The sequence below is a fragment of the Triturus cristatus genome, chromosome 12, assembly GCF_964204655.1.
Source record: "Triturus cristatus chromosome 12, aTriCri1.1, whole genome shotgun sequence".
NCBI classification, from domain to species: Eukaryota; Metazoa; Chordata; class Amphibia; order Caudata; family Salamandridae; genus Triturus; species Triturus cristatus.
The window spans coordinates 861,339,567-861,358,991 of record NC_140595.1 but is presented as its reverse complement, the minus strand read 5'-3'; the positions used below and the strand labels follow the sequence as shown (position 1 = coordinate 861,358,991).

The 19,425-nt window shown below is 45.5% G+C and overlaps 1 protein-coding gene across 2 annotated transcripts in view; it reads left to right on the top strand.

The window, feature by feature from the left end:
• LOC146783125 (uncharacterized) overlaps window positions 1-19,425 on the top strand; it is a 252,211-nt gene that overhangs the window by 36,757 nt on the left and 196,029 nt on the right. For both annotated transcript variants that reach the window (XM_085638822.1, XM_085638820.1), the window contains exon 2: window positions 8,874-8,988. In XM_085638822.1, coding sequence (XP_085494948.1) covers window positions 8,926-8,988 — 63 coding nt within the window. In that variant the 5' untranslated portion in view covers window positions 8,874-8,925. The remainder of the gene's footprint in view (window positions 1-8,873; window positions 8,989-19,425) is intronic.

Genomic DNA, 19,425 nt, shown 5'->3' with positions numbered 1-19,425 from the left:
CTTTATGAAACCAATTTGGAGAGCTATGTTATGTTAATTTAACTTATAATGCGCATAAATCACCCCGAAAGGGGTATCTCAGCGCCACAGTAGACCATCGGGCAATGTAGTATTAGTGTTGGAAAAGCTCGGTCTTGAGAAGCTACCATGAAGCAGTACTTGAGTTGACGGTTAGCCAAATGTATGTTATGTTATAAAAATTCTTATAAAGTGCACGTACACCGGTTGGTTTCATGGCGCTATTTCTAGGTCTTGCCAGACCCATGCAGGAAATTATTCGTAAGCTTGGGTGAATAACCAAGTTTTAAGGGATTTTCTGAAACTTAGAAGGTCAGTACATGATCTAATTTCCAGGGGAAAAGAATTCCAGAGTCTGGGTGCCAGAGTAGCAAACCTACAGTCGCCTTGTCGCTTCAGCTTGAAGGCAGGAGTTGCCAGGAGATAAAGGAGAGCCGAGTGTAGGTTGCGTGAAGGGGTATACCTTTGAATAAGGCTATTGATGAATTTGGGGCTCCGGCTATATAGAGATTTAAAAACCGGACATCCTACCTTGAAGGCACATCGCTGGGGGATGGGAAGCCAGTGCAGCTTCTTCAGAAGAGGAGTGACGTGTTGCCACCTAGGTTGTTGGTGGATCAGTCTGGCTGCTTGATTCTGCACCAACTGTAAATGTTTGATTAAAGATAGTGGCATACCAAGATAAACTGAGTTAGCATAGTCTAAGTGGGGCATGATTGTGGCTATCACAACCTGTATCAGCGCTTCTCATGAGAGTAGTCTGCTGATCTTTCTAATCTTCCGTAATTGGAAGAAACAGGTGGAGATCACAGAACTGACTTGGGACTTTAGTGACAGGTCGTTATTTATTGTGACGCCAAGACATTTTGCAGAAGGAGAAGGGGTGGAAGAGGGTCCTAACTCCATAGGCCAGAAGTGCGGGCCACAGAAGTTGTGACCACCCCCCGTCAAGACCAATTCGGTCTTACCTGGGTTGAGCTTTAAATGATTACAGTCCATGCAATGGCGGATGTGCAGCATGGTAGTCTGAAATTCCAAAGCTGATTGAGGAGAGTTGTCGATGGTGAACATTAGTTGTAGATCATCAGCATAGTTAAATGTGACAACTCTCCTTTCCTTAAGGGACCAGATCAGAGGGAGAAGGTAAAGATTAAACCGATGGCGGTATAACAAGCAGCCCTGCGGAACCCCGCAGGTGGTCCTCAGTTTTGGTGCCGTGAACTGGGCTATGCGGACCAACTGGGTGCGGTCCTCTAAAAAAGAACTGATCCAGCTCAAACCTGAAACCTAAATGCCTGCCTCTCTGACACGGTCCACCAAAATACCATGGTCGACCGTGTCAAAGGCGGCAGAAAGATCTAACAGCACCAGGGCCTGGGATGAGCCTCTGTCGGCCTTCTCTCGCAGAGAGTCTAATACCAGAATTACCATCTCAATGGAATGAGCGGGCGAATCGAGATAGTTGGATTGTTTGATAAAAGTAGACAGACATTTAGCCACATGGACCTCCAGAACCTTAGCCAAGTTGGGCAGCAAAGAGATTGGGCGGTAATTTGACAGGATCTGGGGGTCAGCCCCTGGCTTCTTCAAAAGGGGAACCACTATTGCCTCTTTAAAGGCCTTGGGGAACCGGCCCTGGTATAAAGACTTGTTTAAAAGGGAGAGGGCGGGCCCCGGAAGACTGGTGAAGGCTTCTTTTAGGACGTGGGGTGGACAACAGTCCGTTGGGGATCCAGACTTTACTTTACACATTAGGTCTTGGAATACTTGTCTGCTGATGGTCAGGAAATGTTCAAGAGCGCGAGGATTTCCAGGCATAAAGGGGGATATCTCAGAGGAGATGCGAGTGGTAATACTAGCTTTGATGGTGGAAATCTTTTTGATGAAAAAGTTATTCAAAGAATCGCAGGGTGCTTGAGTGGGTGTAGGTTTCGCTGAAACTCTGTCTGGATTTGACAGTTCGTTTACAATTGCGAAGATTTCCTTAGATCTGTCATTGGAGGAAAAGTGAGCGGCTTTAGCGATTAAGATAGCTTTTTTATATTCTCTTGTGGCAACCAAATAGATTTGTTTCCAATCTCCACTTCCTTTCCAGTTGTCGAAGGGCCAATTTTTGTAATTTTGGGTCAGTGGAGAACCATCTCTATGCATCAAGACGAAGAGACAGTTGTATTTTTCCCAGTGGAGCGTGTTCATTGCTGGCTGCTAATAGCCAGGCTGAGATCGTTTTCTCGCTAAGATTCATATCCGGTTCAATGGTTGGAGCTGTATTGGCCAGTGTGCCATGGAATTGAATCTTGTCAGTAGAATTCCTTTTCCTAACCATCCCCCCTACAGCTGTAGGGGTTTGGCTACAGTGACATTCATTGGGAGGAACTTTATTAAATAATGGTCCGACCATAGGCATGGTAAGATCAAAAGTGCGGACACAGACGAATTGGAAGTCCAGAATTGATCCAGTATATGCCCTTCGACGTGTGTGGGCAGGGAAACCGCTGAGCAATGTTTAAGCCGATAAGTAAATCGGTTAACTCTGCGGAGTGGGGCCCCCCTCGAGTATCGTTTGACCAGTAGTTAAAATCTCCTATCAACAGGAGTTTAGCATGGTTAGTTACCAGGTTGGCTACTTGTTCACCTAAGGAATGACGAAACAAGGGCATGTACTGAGGGGGGCTTATGAAGTAATACACAAATGAGAGGGGCCTAATCCGACTCCAATTTGATTACCACGTTGTCCTCTGCGGGGCGGTAAAGTGGGGTGAGAGCTGAGAATGTAAGATCCTGGCGAATGATAGCCCCCACACCGCCGCCCGTTTTGCCTGCCGGGCGGTTATTTTGGAGGATGTAGTAATCATTCGGTAATGCAGCCAAGCTATCGGGGTGGATTCCTGTGTGAGCCGGCTTTGGTTAATAGGAGCATATCCGGTTTCTCGAGCTTATGTTTGACTAAGGAGCGGGTGTTTTAAATAAATAATGTATAATGCCGAACACCTGAGTCTGTCCCGTCTCTGTGACCGTGTAGTGCAGGGAGTGAGATTTGCTACTTCAGGAAATGACATCCGTGGGGCCATAATCTCGTTTGGAATCAAGCTAGATCCGACAGCAAGATCGAGTGGACACTTGACTAAATGAAGCTGCCTTAATTCCCGTGAGGAATATGTAAGAGTTTGGGCATAATGCCCGGCCCCTGGCCCCTGATGGGTGCAGACGGTCATTCCTTCCGCGTGCGTCCACTGTGCTCCCACGCTGTGACCGGCATAAATGGCCGGTAGCAGCCTAGGCTCCTCCGCTCATCCTCCGCTATGGGCTGCCCCTAATGGGAGTAACCATGAAGCAGCTGGGGAGCCCGAGACGCCGCTAACACACGCGGCAGGCCGGTAACGTTGGTATTTTTAAAGATACATTAATCAGTGCAGCAAGGTTTGGCAAATGTCCACTTGCAAAAACGTAGCTAGAGCTGTTCTGTGAATGTTTTGAAGATTAGGGCAGGTGATGTTTGTGGAAGTCCTCTGCGTCAGTGCCTGACAGCGATGTGACAGCTACAGACAGACACATTCGAGGCATCCAGGGCCTGGCACAGGGACATGGAATGCGATGGGATTTTTTTAACATGCGCAATCCATGTCTAAGATGGCACCTGTCGTTGGAACTCAATGTCTTGTCTGGTTCCAAGCAGGCAGACGGATGTCATTGGCTTCTTCCACTCATGTCAAGTTATCACATATGGCCTGATTCGCAAAGGTTTTTTCACTGCGATCCTTTTTGACTCTCTCCATAAATTCTGTAGAAACTCTCACCTAAGTCAGGAGTATGTGAGACTCAAACCCCTCTGTGACTTGGTCAATAGTAATAGGAGGGACTTGGGCGCAGACCTAACAGTTTGATTCTGAGCCTTGCCTCTACTTCACTTAGAGTCCTTGTCCTGCCGTGTACCCCGGCTCGGAGTCCCTCTCGGCCCCTGTGTACTCCGGCAGTTCTTCTTGGGGGCCTGGAGGATCCCTGTCCTGCTGCTCTGAAATCCTATGTTGGCCTGTAAATGTCATATGCTTTGTCATCCCTCTCTGTAATATTTATATTTGGGCTGTTCCATTTACTAGAGGGACTGACAAATGGCGCCCGGAAGGGGTCATCCAAGAAAGAAGCCAAAGGGTGATTGCGCTGCCAAGCCCTGGAGGGGTTAAAAGCCTAAAAAGCCCTCATAGTGTTTCAACCATCATGGACACCTCTCAAAATCATCAAAAACCAAAACATTGACTTAAATTGCAATGATCTGAAAACTCAGCTTCAAGGGATACATTGGACTCCTTTAAGCCTAGGCCCTCCCACCAGCCTAGGCTTCTAAGCCTTAGGTGGAGACTCCCACCAAGGTGAAATAAATTATGGGGTCTCTGTTAGTCCATTTTGGGTTCGGTCCTGCTTAGCTTTGGAAGACCTTTCTGAGCCGGGGCATTTAACCAATCGCTTCTCAGGAGTAGCACTTTCTTAGGCTACCCATTTTGTTACAGCATCTGATTCTTATCTGCACAACAAAATCAGCTTTTAAAGAAATGTCTGATAAAGAGTTTCCTTTTGAGGAAACGCTGCATGGCATTCAGCAGGGTTCACAGGAGATGTCTTACTCAGCTGTAAGCTGAAAATACATGAGCCAAGCAGATGTAAATGTTGCTTGTTTAGTGACATCTCAAAGGTGAGAAATAGCACCCTTGTACAAAGCGCACTTCTACCCTGATTTACTTTCATTTCAGACTTCACGTTGGAGACTGAGCAATGATAGACCAGAAATAGAAGACTGGGAGAAGGAAGGGATGAGCCTCGGCTTCAGAAACACCCAGTCCATTCCCATCTACTAACCTGACACCACTTCGGGTTCTCCTGCCCCTTGAGATAGTTGGGCAGACGAGACTCTATATGAAGGGAACTGTTTATGAAGAAATGTTTGTGGGTACTGTGGTGATTAATCTTAAATAAAGACGTCTGAGAGAGTTTCCAGTCCAGTATACACTCTCTCAGGGAGTATACCGTTCCGTTGGGGGCCTAGGCATGTCGAGCCATTTCATATGAGAGTGGTCGTATTGTTCACAACATCGCAGCTCTTTTTCTGCATGAACATGGATCTCGCGTTTCTATATGTTGGTTGTATTGCCGAACATTATTTCCCTACTGTAAAGTTCCTCGGGCAACTTCAATAGATGTTTAAAAATTCATCATGAAAGTGGTTTCAAGAGAGGAGACCTTCACTCAATGTACAAAAATACAAAAATATGTTTAATTAAATATTTTCTACATCAAATGTACCATATTTAACTTATTGTAACAGAGAAATCCCTAGATCACTCTACATGCATACTGCACTCATTCATATACCCTACATACAGAGCACACATATGATTGAGTTCTTTGAAACACTCTATACATTTGATTTGTAAGAATTGTAAGTGGGTGGTGATACAGTATCCCAGTGTTAATCACAATTTATATATTGAGTCAAAGAACGCACCAAGAAGAGATGTGGCAGTAATTCATCTAGGCGCGTTTCGGCAGTAGTCTGCCTTCTTCAGGAATGCCACTTCCCAGATATTTCTCGGGTTGAGGATAAGTCACCTGAGGTGGATAGAGTGTTCTCAATGGCGGGCTGTCACTTCCATTTGCCGATCCCGTTAAGTGATAAAGGGGGGATCCTAAGCATATACAGTCCGTGGAGCTAGAATGATGCTCATAAATGGTGAGATGGTGTCATTTTGTAAAAGGATTTCTAATTGTAACCTGGTCCTGCATAAATGAATATAGTGGGAGGCACCGAGCTGTGTACCCCAATTCTAAAGCTGCGTGCTGCACAGGGAGGATAATCCTTCTTGTGAGACACCCCGCTGCATCAGCTCGTGCTTCTATATTCCATCATTGGGTCCGCATGGGCTCCGAATACCAATGTTGAGCAAGAAGACATACAGCAAAATATATAATTTTCATATGCATTTTCCCTCTCAGGCAACAGTTTTAATGGGTCTTCATTTCAGTTTTTTTAAACATCAGAATAAAATGCGCTTTTTGGTTGTAGTGCTTCTGCATTGTAAATATGCACCGCATGGGTCACAAAGAGCCTTTAATTCAAATACTTGAAAGGTGAAAGTCGATCGTGCACACTTGTCTTTGAGACCACTAACAAGAACCTAATAAGTCCCATACTTGTGATCTTTTGGAACACACAGAAACCGTATTTTCTAATTGGCTCACCTAACTACCTGGGTGTTTGGACTCGTTCGTTTTTTGGGGGGGGCATTTTGTATTGGCATTTATGAATTACATCACAATGTTATTACACAATATCTTAAATATCATAGAGGACAATCCCCTCCTTTCATTACAGTTCTCTTATTATCCCATTTCTGTTTATCACACTTCACAGTTCCCTAATCGGTGGTCCCCTCCCCACGTCCCCCCTCGTTGCCAGGTTCGGTCTTATTCAATGCCATTTGGGGATTATCTATTGTTCCTTATGTTGTATTCCTGTATCATCTGGATCATTACACTATGTTTATATAAATTCTAAGGGCCCTCCTGTTGTCCCCCCTATCGTATTTCTTGGCCTCGTGTGTCGGTGGAGCCCCTCAGATCTAATATCATACCCGCCCATGCCCTAATGTCATTGTCTAGTTTCTCATCCCTTCGAACCTGTTTCATGTGTACCTTTTCTGCTGATGCTCATTCACATATGTCTTTTATCCACAACTCAACTTTGGGAGGCGTGGGGCTTAGCCATGCTATGGCAAGGCGACGCTTTGCCAGGACCAGTTCCAACATTACAAACTTCCTAGTTGATTTATTTTCCTTGGGGGTGGGGCGCAGGCCTAGTAACACTGACCGGACCTCCCTCTTCACTTTCCATCCTGTGGCACCCTCTATTTTTGCTATTACTATTTTCCTGTTTTCTATTATATCCGCGCACTCCCTCACCATATGCATGAAGTCTGCCTCCTGTTCTTTACATCGGGGTGGTCGCTAAAGCGGTCTGCGTATATTTTACTGAGAGTTATAGGGGTGAGGTAGACTTGATGTATAAAATTATATTGGGTCAATTTGAATCGCACATTCAAGCTCACTTTCTGAACCCCTTCACGAATTTTGATCCTATCCCGCTCTGTCAGGGGTTCCCCTATTGGATCTTCTCATCTTGCCTGTACTTGGAGGGTCTCCCGTGGAAAGTCATCCCGGATAACCTGGTACAGGTGGGATATAAGTTGCCTACCCTGTGCCATGTTTAACAGCACTTGCAGAACTTTACTGGTAGGGGACTCCTCAGGAAAGGAAGGCCACACCCCTTGAGTCACCCTGGCAATCTTTTCATACTGTAAATCGTGGCCTCTGCTCAGTGCAAAAGCGGTTTCCGCTGTTTCCCAGGTTATAAACCACCCATTGCTGTATAGATCACCATTTGGGCTCTTTAGTTAGGGAGCCTTACTATTTACATTCCAGATCTATGAGCTTGTGGTTCTGCCAAGAAGGCTTGTGGTATTTGTAAAGCGTGAATCCAGCAGAGCCGCAATGGCACATTGGTTTCCTGCAGACAAACATTGGGCTCCTCCGGAAGTTATGTTTGATTTCGGAGGAAAATCCTGCAATCCATGCCACAGATTTTAAAGGTGCAATAGATAGTATGATTGAGAGCTGGATGAGTGTGAAGGTGCAACGAGGATAGCAGCCGATGAAAGTCAAGAGGTGAACACTGTTGAAGTTTGTGACGGGGGTGTACTTTGTGTCTGAAGTGTGGTTATAAAGCATTCCATATAGGTTCATGAGAATTGTGTTGGAGGGATTCTCCATCTGAGCATGGGTGTAAGTAGAGAGTGCAGTCACACCAGGGGATGGTGCACAGGTGAGCTGACCAAGAACAGGTGTTCTGCTCTGTCAGAAAGTGAAGGAACAATAATGATGCCTCGAAATCTTATTTTTATCTTGTCACGTTCGCTCTGTTTTTCAGAGACAGAGGTCAGAAGCCAGTTTACCATTACTATTCCATCTCGGACTGCAGGGCTCCAGGATTTTGTAAACCGAACTGTCGGAGCTGCTGTTCGAAGTGTGAAATGAAAGGCTGTTGGGTATCCAGTTTTCCAAACACACAATTAAATAGCTAATAAGTCAAGTGTACAAACATTTCAAAATTTATTTCAGGAGTTGTGAAAGCCCATATCTTTGTATTTGTGTGATGAAAATAATATTTTAATAGGATGAAATCTAATCAGAACACTTTGCTTGGTGATGCAAATGATAAATATGTTTTCTGAAACCCAGTTTTCACAGATTATTGCTAATACACTATATAGTTTATCAGAAAAGCTGCAAGTTAGTGGAAAGGTTTTTCCATTTCTTAGAAATTTACTGTCTGTAAATGACAGTGCGCTACCACATCATTTTTTTGTAATATATTTATTAAAAATTAGTGTTTAAACATGAACCGAGAAAATCTCCTGCCCTCATGGCAATGTTATTAGTAAACTGAGAGTCAAGTCAAGGATCATGTGTACCCTATATGTGGGCTGGATTCTTACCACACGTGAAGCAAATGTTTAGTCACAGCAGAAATGTTGAACTCAGATATTTGAAGGTGCACTCGTGAGAATGAAGAAAAAGGTGACTGTAAAATAAAATATTTGTCAATGATCAAACAATTTGAGACCAGTTTACAGGTCAAGTACATTACAATTAGGTCGAGTAGATTGTTTAAGCTACTTGACCTGCAGGTCTAGTAACATTTTAATGATTTTTCGAGACCTGATTAGTGTGCCATAATGAAAACCAAAATCAACATCGTAGCTATCCTGATTGATTTAACAATAAAAGTCAAAGTTTGTTTTTATCAGGAAACCCAATTGTTGTTTAACGCTGTGATCAAAGAGGAGGAGGAGAAGGACGATGAATATCAGCAGCAGCTTCGCGAAGAAACAAGAGAGCGATCTGAACTTTCAGTCTCACAAGGTGAATGTCTCATTATTGTATTTCCAAACTGTTGCTCTCAGTGACGGATACAGATACTGTGTAGTACAAGAGCGTTTGGCACTACACACACCGCTTCCTCAGGCGTAAAGGTGTGTAGCAAAAGAGCCACGCCTCTTCTTCCTTTTTGTGCATGGTGTGTGTTGTGGGAGTTGTGGCATAATGTCCTATATGTTATCTGGGTGTGAAATCTTTTTTTAATCTGTTTTTTTTGTGAGGGAGTCTGTAATGGGGTCTGATTCAGACACATACACGGTTTCCAAATGCACATGACTTTTTCCGTGAGATTTAGTGATGTGTGTCCATGTGCTGCAAACCATTGTGAGTGTGTGATTCTGACATACATATATTTGTAGAGTTTATCTGTTTGTTCACAGGGAAGTCTTCATTGATTATTATTTCCAGCGTCCGGAGAGCGTTGCCTGACTGATCTGAACACAGGAAAGAAGGTATGGCGAGGAAAGCACTTGTTTGGGGGTGTCAGGAGAAGCTCCAAGTTAATTGGATACATTGTTTCTTGAACCGTGTGAGGGGTCAGGTGTCTCCCCAGTTCTGAACCCTCTTACTTGCGCTATTTGCAGGGTGCAAGAAATGCGATAGGCACAGCTGACATGCCCACAGGACTAGCAAATCGGCTATAGAATGGAGATGTGCGTCATTCAAAAGGCTAGAAATTCACCTTTATGAAATGTGCTTTTAGGGCCTTTGCCACTGCTGTAAGGAGAGAGGAAAGAGAATTAAAAAGACTGAGACTTCCAGGGAATGTTGGTGTAATCCAAGCCCAGACGCTCAGGAACGAATAAGCAGAACATTCTAGCACGATGGATTCCAAACACAGGCCTCAAATCATGCCCCATATAACCACGAGGCGGAAACCTACGGTAGGAGCTAACGGAAGGAGCAGACACTGGAATTTTGTTGTGCAGCATACCAATGCCGCATAGAGTAGAAGAAAGCAGAGAAGTTAAAAACTGAGCATTGTTCACAGTTGACAAGTAAACCTGTTACAAGGAAGTGATACAGGTTAGAGTTAGTGAATAAGAGCTTTCAAGCTCGGTATGAAAGCGCACCAGGGAATTCCTCAAGAGGGGACGAACTTTCCTTCCTGGAAATGACCATCTGGGAGCTCTTCCTGGCAGGGGGAGAATACTCCCCTCATTGGGCCATTCACCTGCACACCTGGAAGAGAGTATATATTTTTGCTCCTGTTCTAGGGTATTAACCTGCATACTTGGTCAATGGTCCTCCTTCAAGTGGGATATTACAGCTGCACTGCAGTCTCTCATCGTGACAGAGCATTACTGCGATGAGGAATATTTTGATGAACCCTCAGGGTCTTTGGAGCAGGATCTTGTTAATGCACATGATGCAGGGGTGCAACATTCAGTTAACAAAGCCCTAGTGCAAGCCATAGAGCCTTTGAAACGCCACCTTTGTGGCAACGCTCAGCAACAAGGCTGGCTCCCTGCCCCTACTATGCGACCTAAAGCCAGTGGTAAAGGCGTCAAGAGACCCCACGCTGCAAACTTCACCAAACTGGCCATCAGCATAACCAATGAACACAATTATAATGTCCCTCCCCCCGAGGCGACGACGGAATCCTTCCACAACGATGATGGAGATACCTCATCATGCCACACGTCTGACCACGACGAAGTCCCTAGACCTAGCAAACGCTCAAGAAATAAGTGTCATGTAGATCCCGCTTCACAACCCAAAGTACTTAACTTTGAACCAGCAGAAATCGTACACCCCAACTCCACAGTCTTGTTACCACCTCAGGAGGTGGCAGATTATATCTAAGCTCATCTACGCCAGGCTTTCGACAAAGATGTTAGAGCGAGGTCACGCTCCGAGTGCCTGAGATCAGACCTGCCGGCTAAGGTGGCTGAGACCCTTGAAGTGGACCCCACTTTGGTGACTTATCTAAAGAAATATTCAAAGGATCCAAAGAAGGGTATAGACAGGGCATGGCGTTCCTGTCAAGACAAACTCCTCGACATGACAGGCCCTCTGACGAAGATCTTGGATTTGGGTTTTAGGGCAAAGGAATTTGCCTTGGCTAAACACCCAGAGGAGCTTATAGGCTGGGCTCAACGGGCTATATGCCAACTAGGAAACTTGAATTGTGCTCTATCCTCGTAAAGCTGGACCCTAAACTGTAGAACTCTCCACATTAGAGTCCGATCCTTTAGCTCAAGGCCTGCTTTTCGGACACCTCATTCTCAAGGAACTCACCAACTTTGTTGCTACCTTTAGCTGTCAGATAAGGCGCAGGGGTCCTTACGATGTGCCTTCAGACAGGTTTTCGGCATGGCTGGATGATATAAAGGGTGCTCGTTTGGCCTGGGTTACCAGCAAGGCGCCCCTCGTGTCAATACCACCAGCAACGTGGGGGATATCAAGATGCCAACTCTGCTTCATTCTACCCAACCCGACGTTCCAGAAATCATTTTAGGAAAAGTAGATACGGAGGAAACCAGGATACCGGAGCCACAAGTGAGACTTATTCTATGTTAAGAGGTGGTGTTGGGGGGGCAGGTTCCAATCCTTTCGGCAGTTATGGCTCACAATCTCACAAGATGCTTAGATTCTAGAGACAGTACAGGGGTACAAACTGGAATTGTATAGCTCTCCCAGTCAGGTTTCCCTTCCCCCAATGATGTCTTTTTCCCGGCAAGAACAAGATTTCATCTCCTCTAAAATTCAATCTCTTCTGAAGAAAGGGGCCATAGTAGTCACGGATCCTCACCCCTGGGGATTTATCAGCAATATTTTCTTGATCGAGAAGAAAGGGGGCGGATCCAGACTTGTATTAAAGCTAAAAGACTTTAATGGATGGGTAGTCTATCGACACTTCAAGATGGAGGGCATCCCATCCATCTTCTTCGCTATCTTCTCCAGGAGGGGGATTGGATGGTCCGCTTGGACCTCAACGACGCATACCTTTCAGTTCCCATTTTTGCGCCACATCGGTGCTTCCTACAGTTCCTCTGGCAAGGAGTTCACTATGAATACAAGGTTCTTCCCTTCGATCTTTCTTCAGCATCATGGTGCTTCACAAAACTCCTTTGATTGGTAGTAGAATCCTTGAGGGTGTGAGGAGTACGTCTAATCATATACCTGGACGACATATTAATCATGGCACGTTGTCCACAATTAGTTTTAACCCATCTTGAATGGTCAATCAAGCTCCTGCAGAGCTTGGGGTTCATTGTGAACTCTCAGAAATTGATCCTGACACCAACACAATCAATAGAGTTTCTAGGGTTTGAGATCAATTCCCCTCAATGCCAGTTACTCCTTCCAGTACAGATAGTCAGCTTGATCAAGAGAGAGTTGAGATTGATTCCGAGCAGGCAAACTGTATCATTGAGATCAGTAGCCCGGGTGGTGGATCTACTGGCCTCTTCGATACAAGCAATTTTCCCAGGTCCCCTTCACTATCAGGCGCTTCAGAGAATCAAAATTCAGCATCTCAGGAAAGGCCTTTGTTATGTAAAACAGATTCTCCTCTCAGAGGAAGCGAGGTTGGAGATGTTGTAGTGGTTGGTTCACATGGAGGCTTGGAACAGCAGGGCCATTTTTGGTTCCACTCCAGAAGTAGTGATCGAGTCGGACCAACTGTCTTCACATATCAACTGCATGGAGATCCTGGCAGGCTCATTTGCGATTTGCAGTCTTTCACCACGAAAGACTAACTGTTGTATCTTACTCCGCATGGACAATCTCAGCAGTTCGATATGTGAACAAGCTGGGGGGGGGGGTGCGAGGTCCTGGGTTTTATCAGAGATCACCAAGGATTTTTTGCATTTCTGCTTACAACACAGAATTTCTGTAGTAGGGTTGCAACAACTTAGTGGCGGATTGGCAATCCCGCTATCTACAGTACTTCAGCAACTGGAGACTCTATCCTCGAATTTTCTAATTGCTGGACCGTCTATGGGGTTTTTGCCACTTATACCTTATTGCATCGTGTCTCAATAGACAAATCCCAGCCTTCTTCAGCTGGCGCCCAGATCCGTAGGCAGTTGCCATGGATGCTTTTCTCCAGGACTGGTCAACAACTCTGGGTCATGCGTTTTCCCCCATTCATGAGGTTCCCAGAGTGTCAGATGTCCGCGCTTTGGATCTGGTGGTGTAGTGTAGTCCTAATAGTACCCTGTCATGCAGGACCTACGCTGTTCACGGATAACATATGCTGTGGGTCTGGTGGCAGACTGACTCCGTGTACCCCCACCACATACGTTAGCCAATGGTTTGCATTAGCTAGCTCGGAGTGCCACTAGAACCTCCTGCTATCAGAGATTTTAGTTTTTGGCAACTTCAGACTTTTGGAAACAATATACTGCTTTTCACCCAGTCACTCGTGCTTGCTTGTTTTGCTCTCAGAGAGATACAGAGAAGAAACAGTCGAGCGTTTTTACAATAAGAGTTATTGTACCATAGTTCTTCTCATGTAGAATAAGTGCGCTGTTACAACTGTAACACAGTAGCAGAGATATAGAGCCAGCAGTACAGTGAATAAAAAGGAATAGTATTGTTCTACCATTGTGCAATAGTTACGAACATATACATAAATATGAAATGTATTTATAAAATAAAGTGTGTACTCCTAAGATGCCTGGCTACATGTACCTGAGTATACCTAGCACGTGAGTAGGTGCAAAATAGATACTAAGCTTAAGTCTAAGAGCCAAGAATCCCGCTAGGGTTGAGTCAAACCCCCATACCTGAATAGTGAGACTGTGGGACTTCGTCCTGGACTTGAGCTGGACACCCCGCAAGGGATCGTCAGACCACTGTCAGCTGGAGCGATGGCATGCCGGAGCTGCAGCGTCTTTGGTCAGTGTGTCGGTCTTGAAGTCTCGGTTCCCTCCTGCTTTCTGATCTCAAGAGGTGCTGTATTTATACAGTCTATGTACGTGTGTTACCCATTGTTCAGTATGAGGTATGGCGTTGGGGATTAAACCTTGTGCGTTCATGGGAGAGGTGAAGTATGCCCCCTGCAGAGTGTACTCATCAATTATTCATATGTGCTAAGGATGACGTCTTAGCAATATCGATTGGGAAAAACCCACCCTCAGCATGGAACTAGGTGAAAAGTTTAGTCCATAAAAGGCTACAGTCCTTATAAGGCGTGATGTCCCTATAAGGCATTCTGTCCTTATTTGGAGTTATGTCAAACTTTATTGCAGTTTTATTTCGACATGACAGTAAGCACAACAACGACTAATGCGAGATAGGCCGTGCCTGAATACGTCACATTCGCTAGAGTTCCTGTCAGCGCCTCCGGAACAACTACTGTTGCATCGATGACCCTCTACCCTCCACAACATAAGACAGGGTCGTTCCTTAAGCCCCCAATGCTGAGATCTCATCCTGCACATACAGTATCTAAGGCACCTGGAAGGAGCATCGCTCCTCTTACCCCTATTCCCCCCGTTGGTCCTTCAAACCCGCACATCGTCAGCAGCGTCTGGTTAGGCACGGCCTATAGCCCCTTTCGGAGGATCCAGTTCAAAAGTGTTCTACAAGGCCTCGCTGTACGCCTGACGAAGCTGGCACTGATGTGTCCAAATTTGGAGCCCACTCGGCTCGGGGGGCTATGGCCTTGAAATCTCTTGCCTTGTGGATATCATTAATGCGGCTGATTGGTCAACTGAGACTACTTTTAAAACGCTTTATTACAAACCGATTATTGGTGTGGCTTTTGTTGTGGTGGCTAAGCTTTAAACAAGCATAATCGGAACCTCCGGTCCTGACACAATATTAGAAATTTGCAACCATTTGTGACAAGAATTTTCAATTCTATTAAGGACACAGAGGCGAGGATTATCCCACCCAGACTAAAGTTGTTTACATTGTATTAATGTAATGAATACATTTTCTTATGTTTTCCCTCCTCTTTTTCTGTCATGACGGGTGACATATGTGATGAGACCAGTGTTACGGTCTTCCTTTTCAATTCCGGATGCAGGTGGCAAGTAAAGCGTTATAAAACTGATGTTTTCTACGTATACACACTTCAGCTAGTGGAGAAGAACGACTTCTTAATGCCTTACAGTCATTGGACCTCGTTTTGTCCCGGAGCGATATCGAGAATTGAGCACCGTTGGGCTCCGAGTTGGATCCTCATGGGAAAGATCTCCGGTGAATGCTGGATCAACGTTTTCAAGTTTCTTGGTTGGCACTGACTTAACTGTTGGACTTTACTCAAAGAAAGAGGACTCTGTTACCTTAGTAAGGGTTTATATAGGGCTGTGCTCTATGGTTGGTCATGTGACATGTTGGTGTTCATGGGTAACGTAGTGTTATTGAAACTTTGCATTCATTGGCTGCTAAGAATAAAGTGGTAAAGAAATGAGAAGCATAATCCTCACCTCCGTGTCCTTAATAGGATAGGTGAATGTTTTGCCAATGTGCAACATTCCGTCCATAATCTTGTGTGTTTTGCTGTTCGCCCTATGTGGGAAGGGTATGCCCAGACGTGGGTCCCGTGCTCACCATGCCACTGGAATCAAGCTATCCTGGCTGAAGAGGGGTGAAACCCCGAAACCGGTCCTAGGATGCTTTTTTCCAGTCTAGGGAGTACCTGGCTTGGCAGTTCGGGCTGAACTGTTCCCATGAGGCACAGGGTCAAGACTGATTTGCATATGGCTGGGTTCAAACTGGAATGGCATGGTGAGCAAAACAATGATGGATTTAGGCCCAGATCTCTGTATTGGGGTGAATGTATGACATTGTTCTGCATTCTGTCCATCAACTGTTGTTTTTGCATTTGTCACCCCGAGTGGTACGGGTATGCCCAGACGTGGGTCCTGTGCTCTCCATGCCACTGGAATCAAGCTATCCTGGCTGAAGAGGGGTGAAACCCCGAAACCGGTCCTAGGATGCTTGTTTCCAGTCCAGGGAGGACCTGGCTTGGCAGTTCGGGCTAGACTGTTCCCATGAGGCACAGGGTCAAGACTGATTTGCATATGGCTGGGTTCAAACTGGAATGGCATGGTGAGCAAAAAAACGATGGATTTAGGCCCAGATCTCTGTACTGGGGTGAATGTATGACATTGTTCTGCATTCTGTCCATCAACTGTTGTTTTTGCATTTGTCACCCCGAGTGGTACGGGTATGCCCAGACGGGGGTCCCTTGCTCTCCATGCCACTGGAATCAAGCTATCCTGGCTGAAGAGGGGTGAAACCCCGAAACCGGTCCTAGGATGCTTGTTTCCAGTCCAGGGAGGACCTGGCTTGGCAGTTCGGGCTGGACTGTTCCTATGAGGCACAGGGTCAAGACTGATTTGCATATGGCTGGGTTCAAACTGGAATGGCATGGTGAGCAAAAAAACGATGGATTTAGGCCCAGATCTCTCTACTGGGGTGAATGTATGACATTGTTCTGCATTCTGTCCATCACTGAAGTCCTCCATTGTGCTCTTCGGCGTTTCCGACGTCACATCACACCTATGCCCCTGGCTTCCCTGGTGTAGGTATCCTGGTTACTCGGGTATCCACGGGTGGGGTGACTCTCCAACCTTCCATCTTCCATGGGGGTTCTTCAGGATCCTCTGGAAAGGGTCCTTCTTCTCAAACTGCAACTGCGATTTCCCCATTGACTTGCAAGTGAGTACTTGGCTGCGTTTCCACTCTGCACACAGCCTCTGTGGGGTTCCTGGGTACCTACCTCGGGTGGTTCCTTGGGTCGTAGCTCTTCTTAGTCTTCTGGGTCAAGTCTCAACTTCGGTCGCAGTATGCTTTCCAATTTTTTAAGTATATGGTTTGGTCTCCCCTTGGGGACCACTGTGTATTTGTGCTACTTACCCTTTTGAAAGATTGTGTATTGTGGTTATATCTCCGGGTAGGAGATATACCATTGTGTTAGTGAGTGTGTATAGTAAATAGAACTATTTGTATAACTACACTATGTGGTTCTTTTTCGTTTAACCTACACTACACGATTAGTACTGGTAAAACAAGCTGCTTAACACTCCTTCTGGATTAAGCCTGAAGGCTGCTCTCCACAGCTATCCCTTAGGGAGCTTTCTATGGTTGTCTGAGACCACTAATATCACCATAAGGGTTGTCTGGATTAGTCCAGGGTGCTTCACTTAAATAAGTGTGCACCATATACTAAGACAGCCTCCTACAATCTGTAACAAATTGATGGATAGGAACATCAACACCAGCGGTGTCCCAATAATTCATCTCTGGTAATATATTTCCTTTTATGATCAGGAGGAGTGAGGGGAGAAATGCTCCATAAATCTGAAGCAGAAAGTGCAGAATAAATGCTTTCTTGTCCCGCACCTTTAGAAACTTCCCCCTTCTTCCCTTTAAAAAGACCAATGTCTCTAAAATCAGTTGTGTGATCCTTTCATCCTCTACAGAGGATTTGCTGATTTTAATGGGAGGGCTGTGCGAAGACCCCGAGCTATCATCGGATAACAATCAGGAGGGAGAACAGGGCCTCCTTTTATGCATGTGTATTCCCATACAAGTAAGTTCACTTAATAATAAAATGCCATCAGGATTTTAAAATTGTATAAGCGGCTTACTGCTAGCACCAAAGGAAACATGTTCACTCTCCCTCTGCTGCTACCAAAGGGACGCAAAAACATATAAGAATAAGCTAACAATGTGCTGGCGCTGAGCTCAGTCATACTCTCTGTGCTTATGTGCAAAGCAGATTTCACTGAACTGAATGCCAGCATCACGTACAGCAGATGATTTCAAGAAGAGGTAACAACGGTTTTCAATGTACTGCGAGTCAAAATCTTCAAGTGGTTAAATAACGAACAGGCAAAAAACTAGTGTGCTATGTTATTGCTCACACATCACACATACCTCAAGAACAAATGCTCCTGGGGTCTGTTCAAAACAGTCCGAAAAGCGTAGTGCTCCCATGATGACAAACACAGTTCTCCCGAACTCAGCAGGAGAGAAACTCTAATGCATGCAGGAGGTTGAAGCCCAGCGGCAACCTCTGCATTCCTCATCCTCTTCATAAGAGAGGAAGGAAAAGAGGGTGTGCTGAAGGTATGCTGTTCTACTATAGCACCGAGCTGAGGATGGGGTTGGTGAAAGCATTTCCTGTTATATTTGTGTTTTGAGATTGATTATTATCCTCATGGTTAACGATTGGGTCGAGGGATGTAGAGGTAATTTTACTTCCTGCGGCATCTCCTGATAATTTGACTTATATGCTGGGAAGCTGCTGTGTCTCTTGACGTCTTCGTAATAGGCTGTCGTCAGATCCTCGGACCTACACGTGTAGAATGTATGGGGTCTTAAGTATCCAGAATCAATGCGTGATTAGTGTAGCGTTCTACCAGCCCAGACCAGCCAATAATCAAGCCGCACACAGAGTAGTTGTGCACGTCTTTATTCTGCTGCATGTAAGTCACAACTCAACATCCTGAGCCTGCCTTCAACTCAACCCTCCAATGCTTAGTTACTCTTCCATTTTTCCTTTGCATTCTGGGACCTGTAGTCCTGTTTTCACATCACAAAATCAAAACCACCAGCAAGATAAGCAAAGCCTGGACTGGAGGATCATCTACTTGCCGTGAACCTATGCCCTCCCGACGTTGTGAAGTACCCGGCGTTTCTATGGCACTGCAGGGCCTCAAAGGGTGTGTGGTGGCTGTCTGTGATCCACCACCTGAGTCTCTGTGGCTCTTTGGCCCCCTCTTCCTCTGACTCTCTCTGCGCAGAAGGGGGGTCTCTGCCAGTGGTGGCTGGTGACATTTGAAAGTGGTACGGCATAAAAGTTTGTGTGGGAGTGCACTGCGGCGAGCGAGCGTAGCCTAATCGCTAGAGCACTAGAGCGGTCGACCTCGAAGCTGGGGAACTGGGTTCCAGTCTCGGCAGGGACGCTCAACATCCTGTGGTTCTGGACAAATCACTTAATCTCCCGGTGCCTAACAAAATTAATGTGTCCATCTCTAACGCATCTGGTGCTCATGTAAAGTGCTCTCATACCTTTTGGTCGAGTTAGCGCTATTTAAAACAAAATATATATATAGTGCGTGCAAAATTCCATGGCTGAGGCAGGCAAAGGTTATTTTTAGTGCGATGGGGTTGAGTCGATTGTGGGAAAATCCTGTAGACAATGTTTTTCCTTCTAGAAAGGATTTTAAGGAGACCTACTGTAGTATGGTTACCATAAAGCGTTATTCGTCTCTATCCAGGTCGTCTCTAACAAGGGAGTTTATGAAGATAAAACATGTTACCGAATATGAAGGATACTGGGATTTTATTACGGTTTCTATAGACATGAAACGTTACCACCAATTTCGGGTGGGCACACTCCCAGTTAATTCATTTGTTGGTAAGAGGTGTTCTACGACCAGCACCAAATGTCCATTCTGCCTGACTCAGACTGAATCTATAGTGCATATCTTATTTATTTGCCCAGCCTAC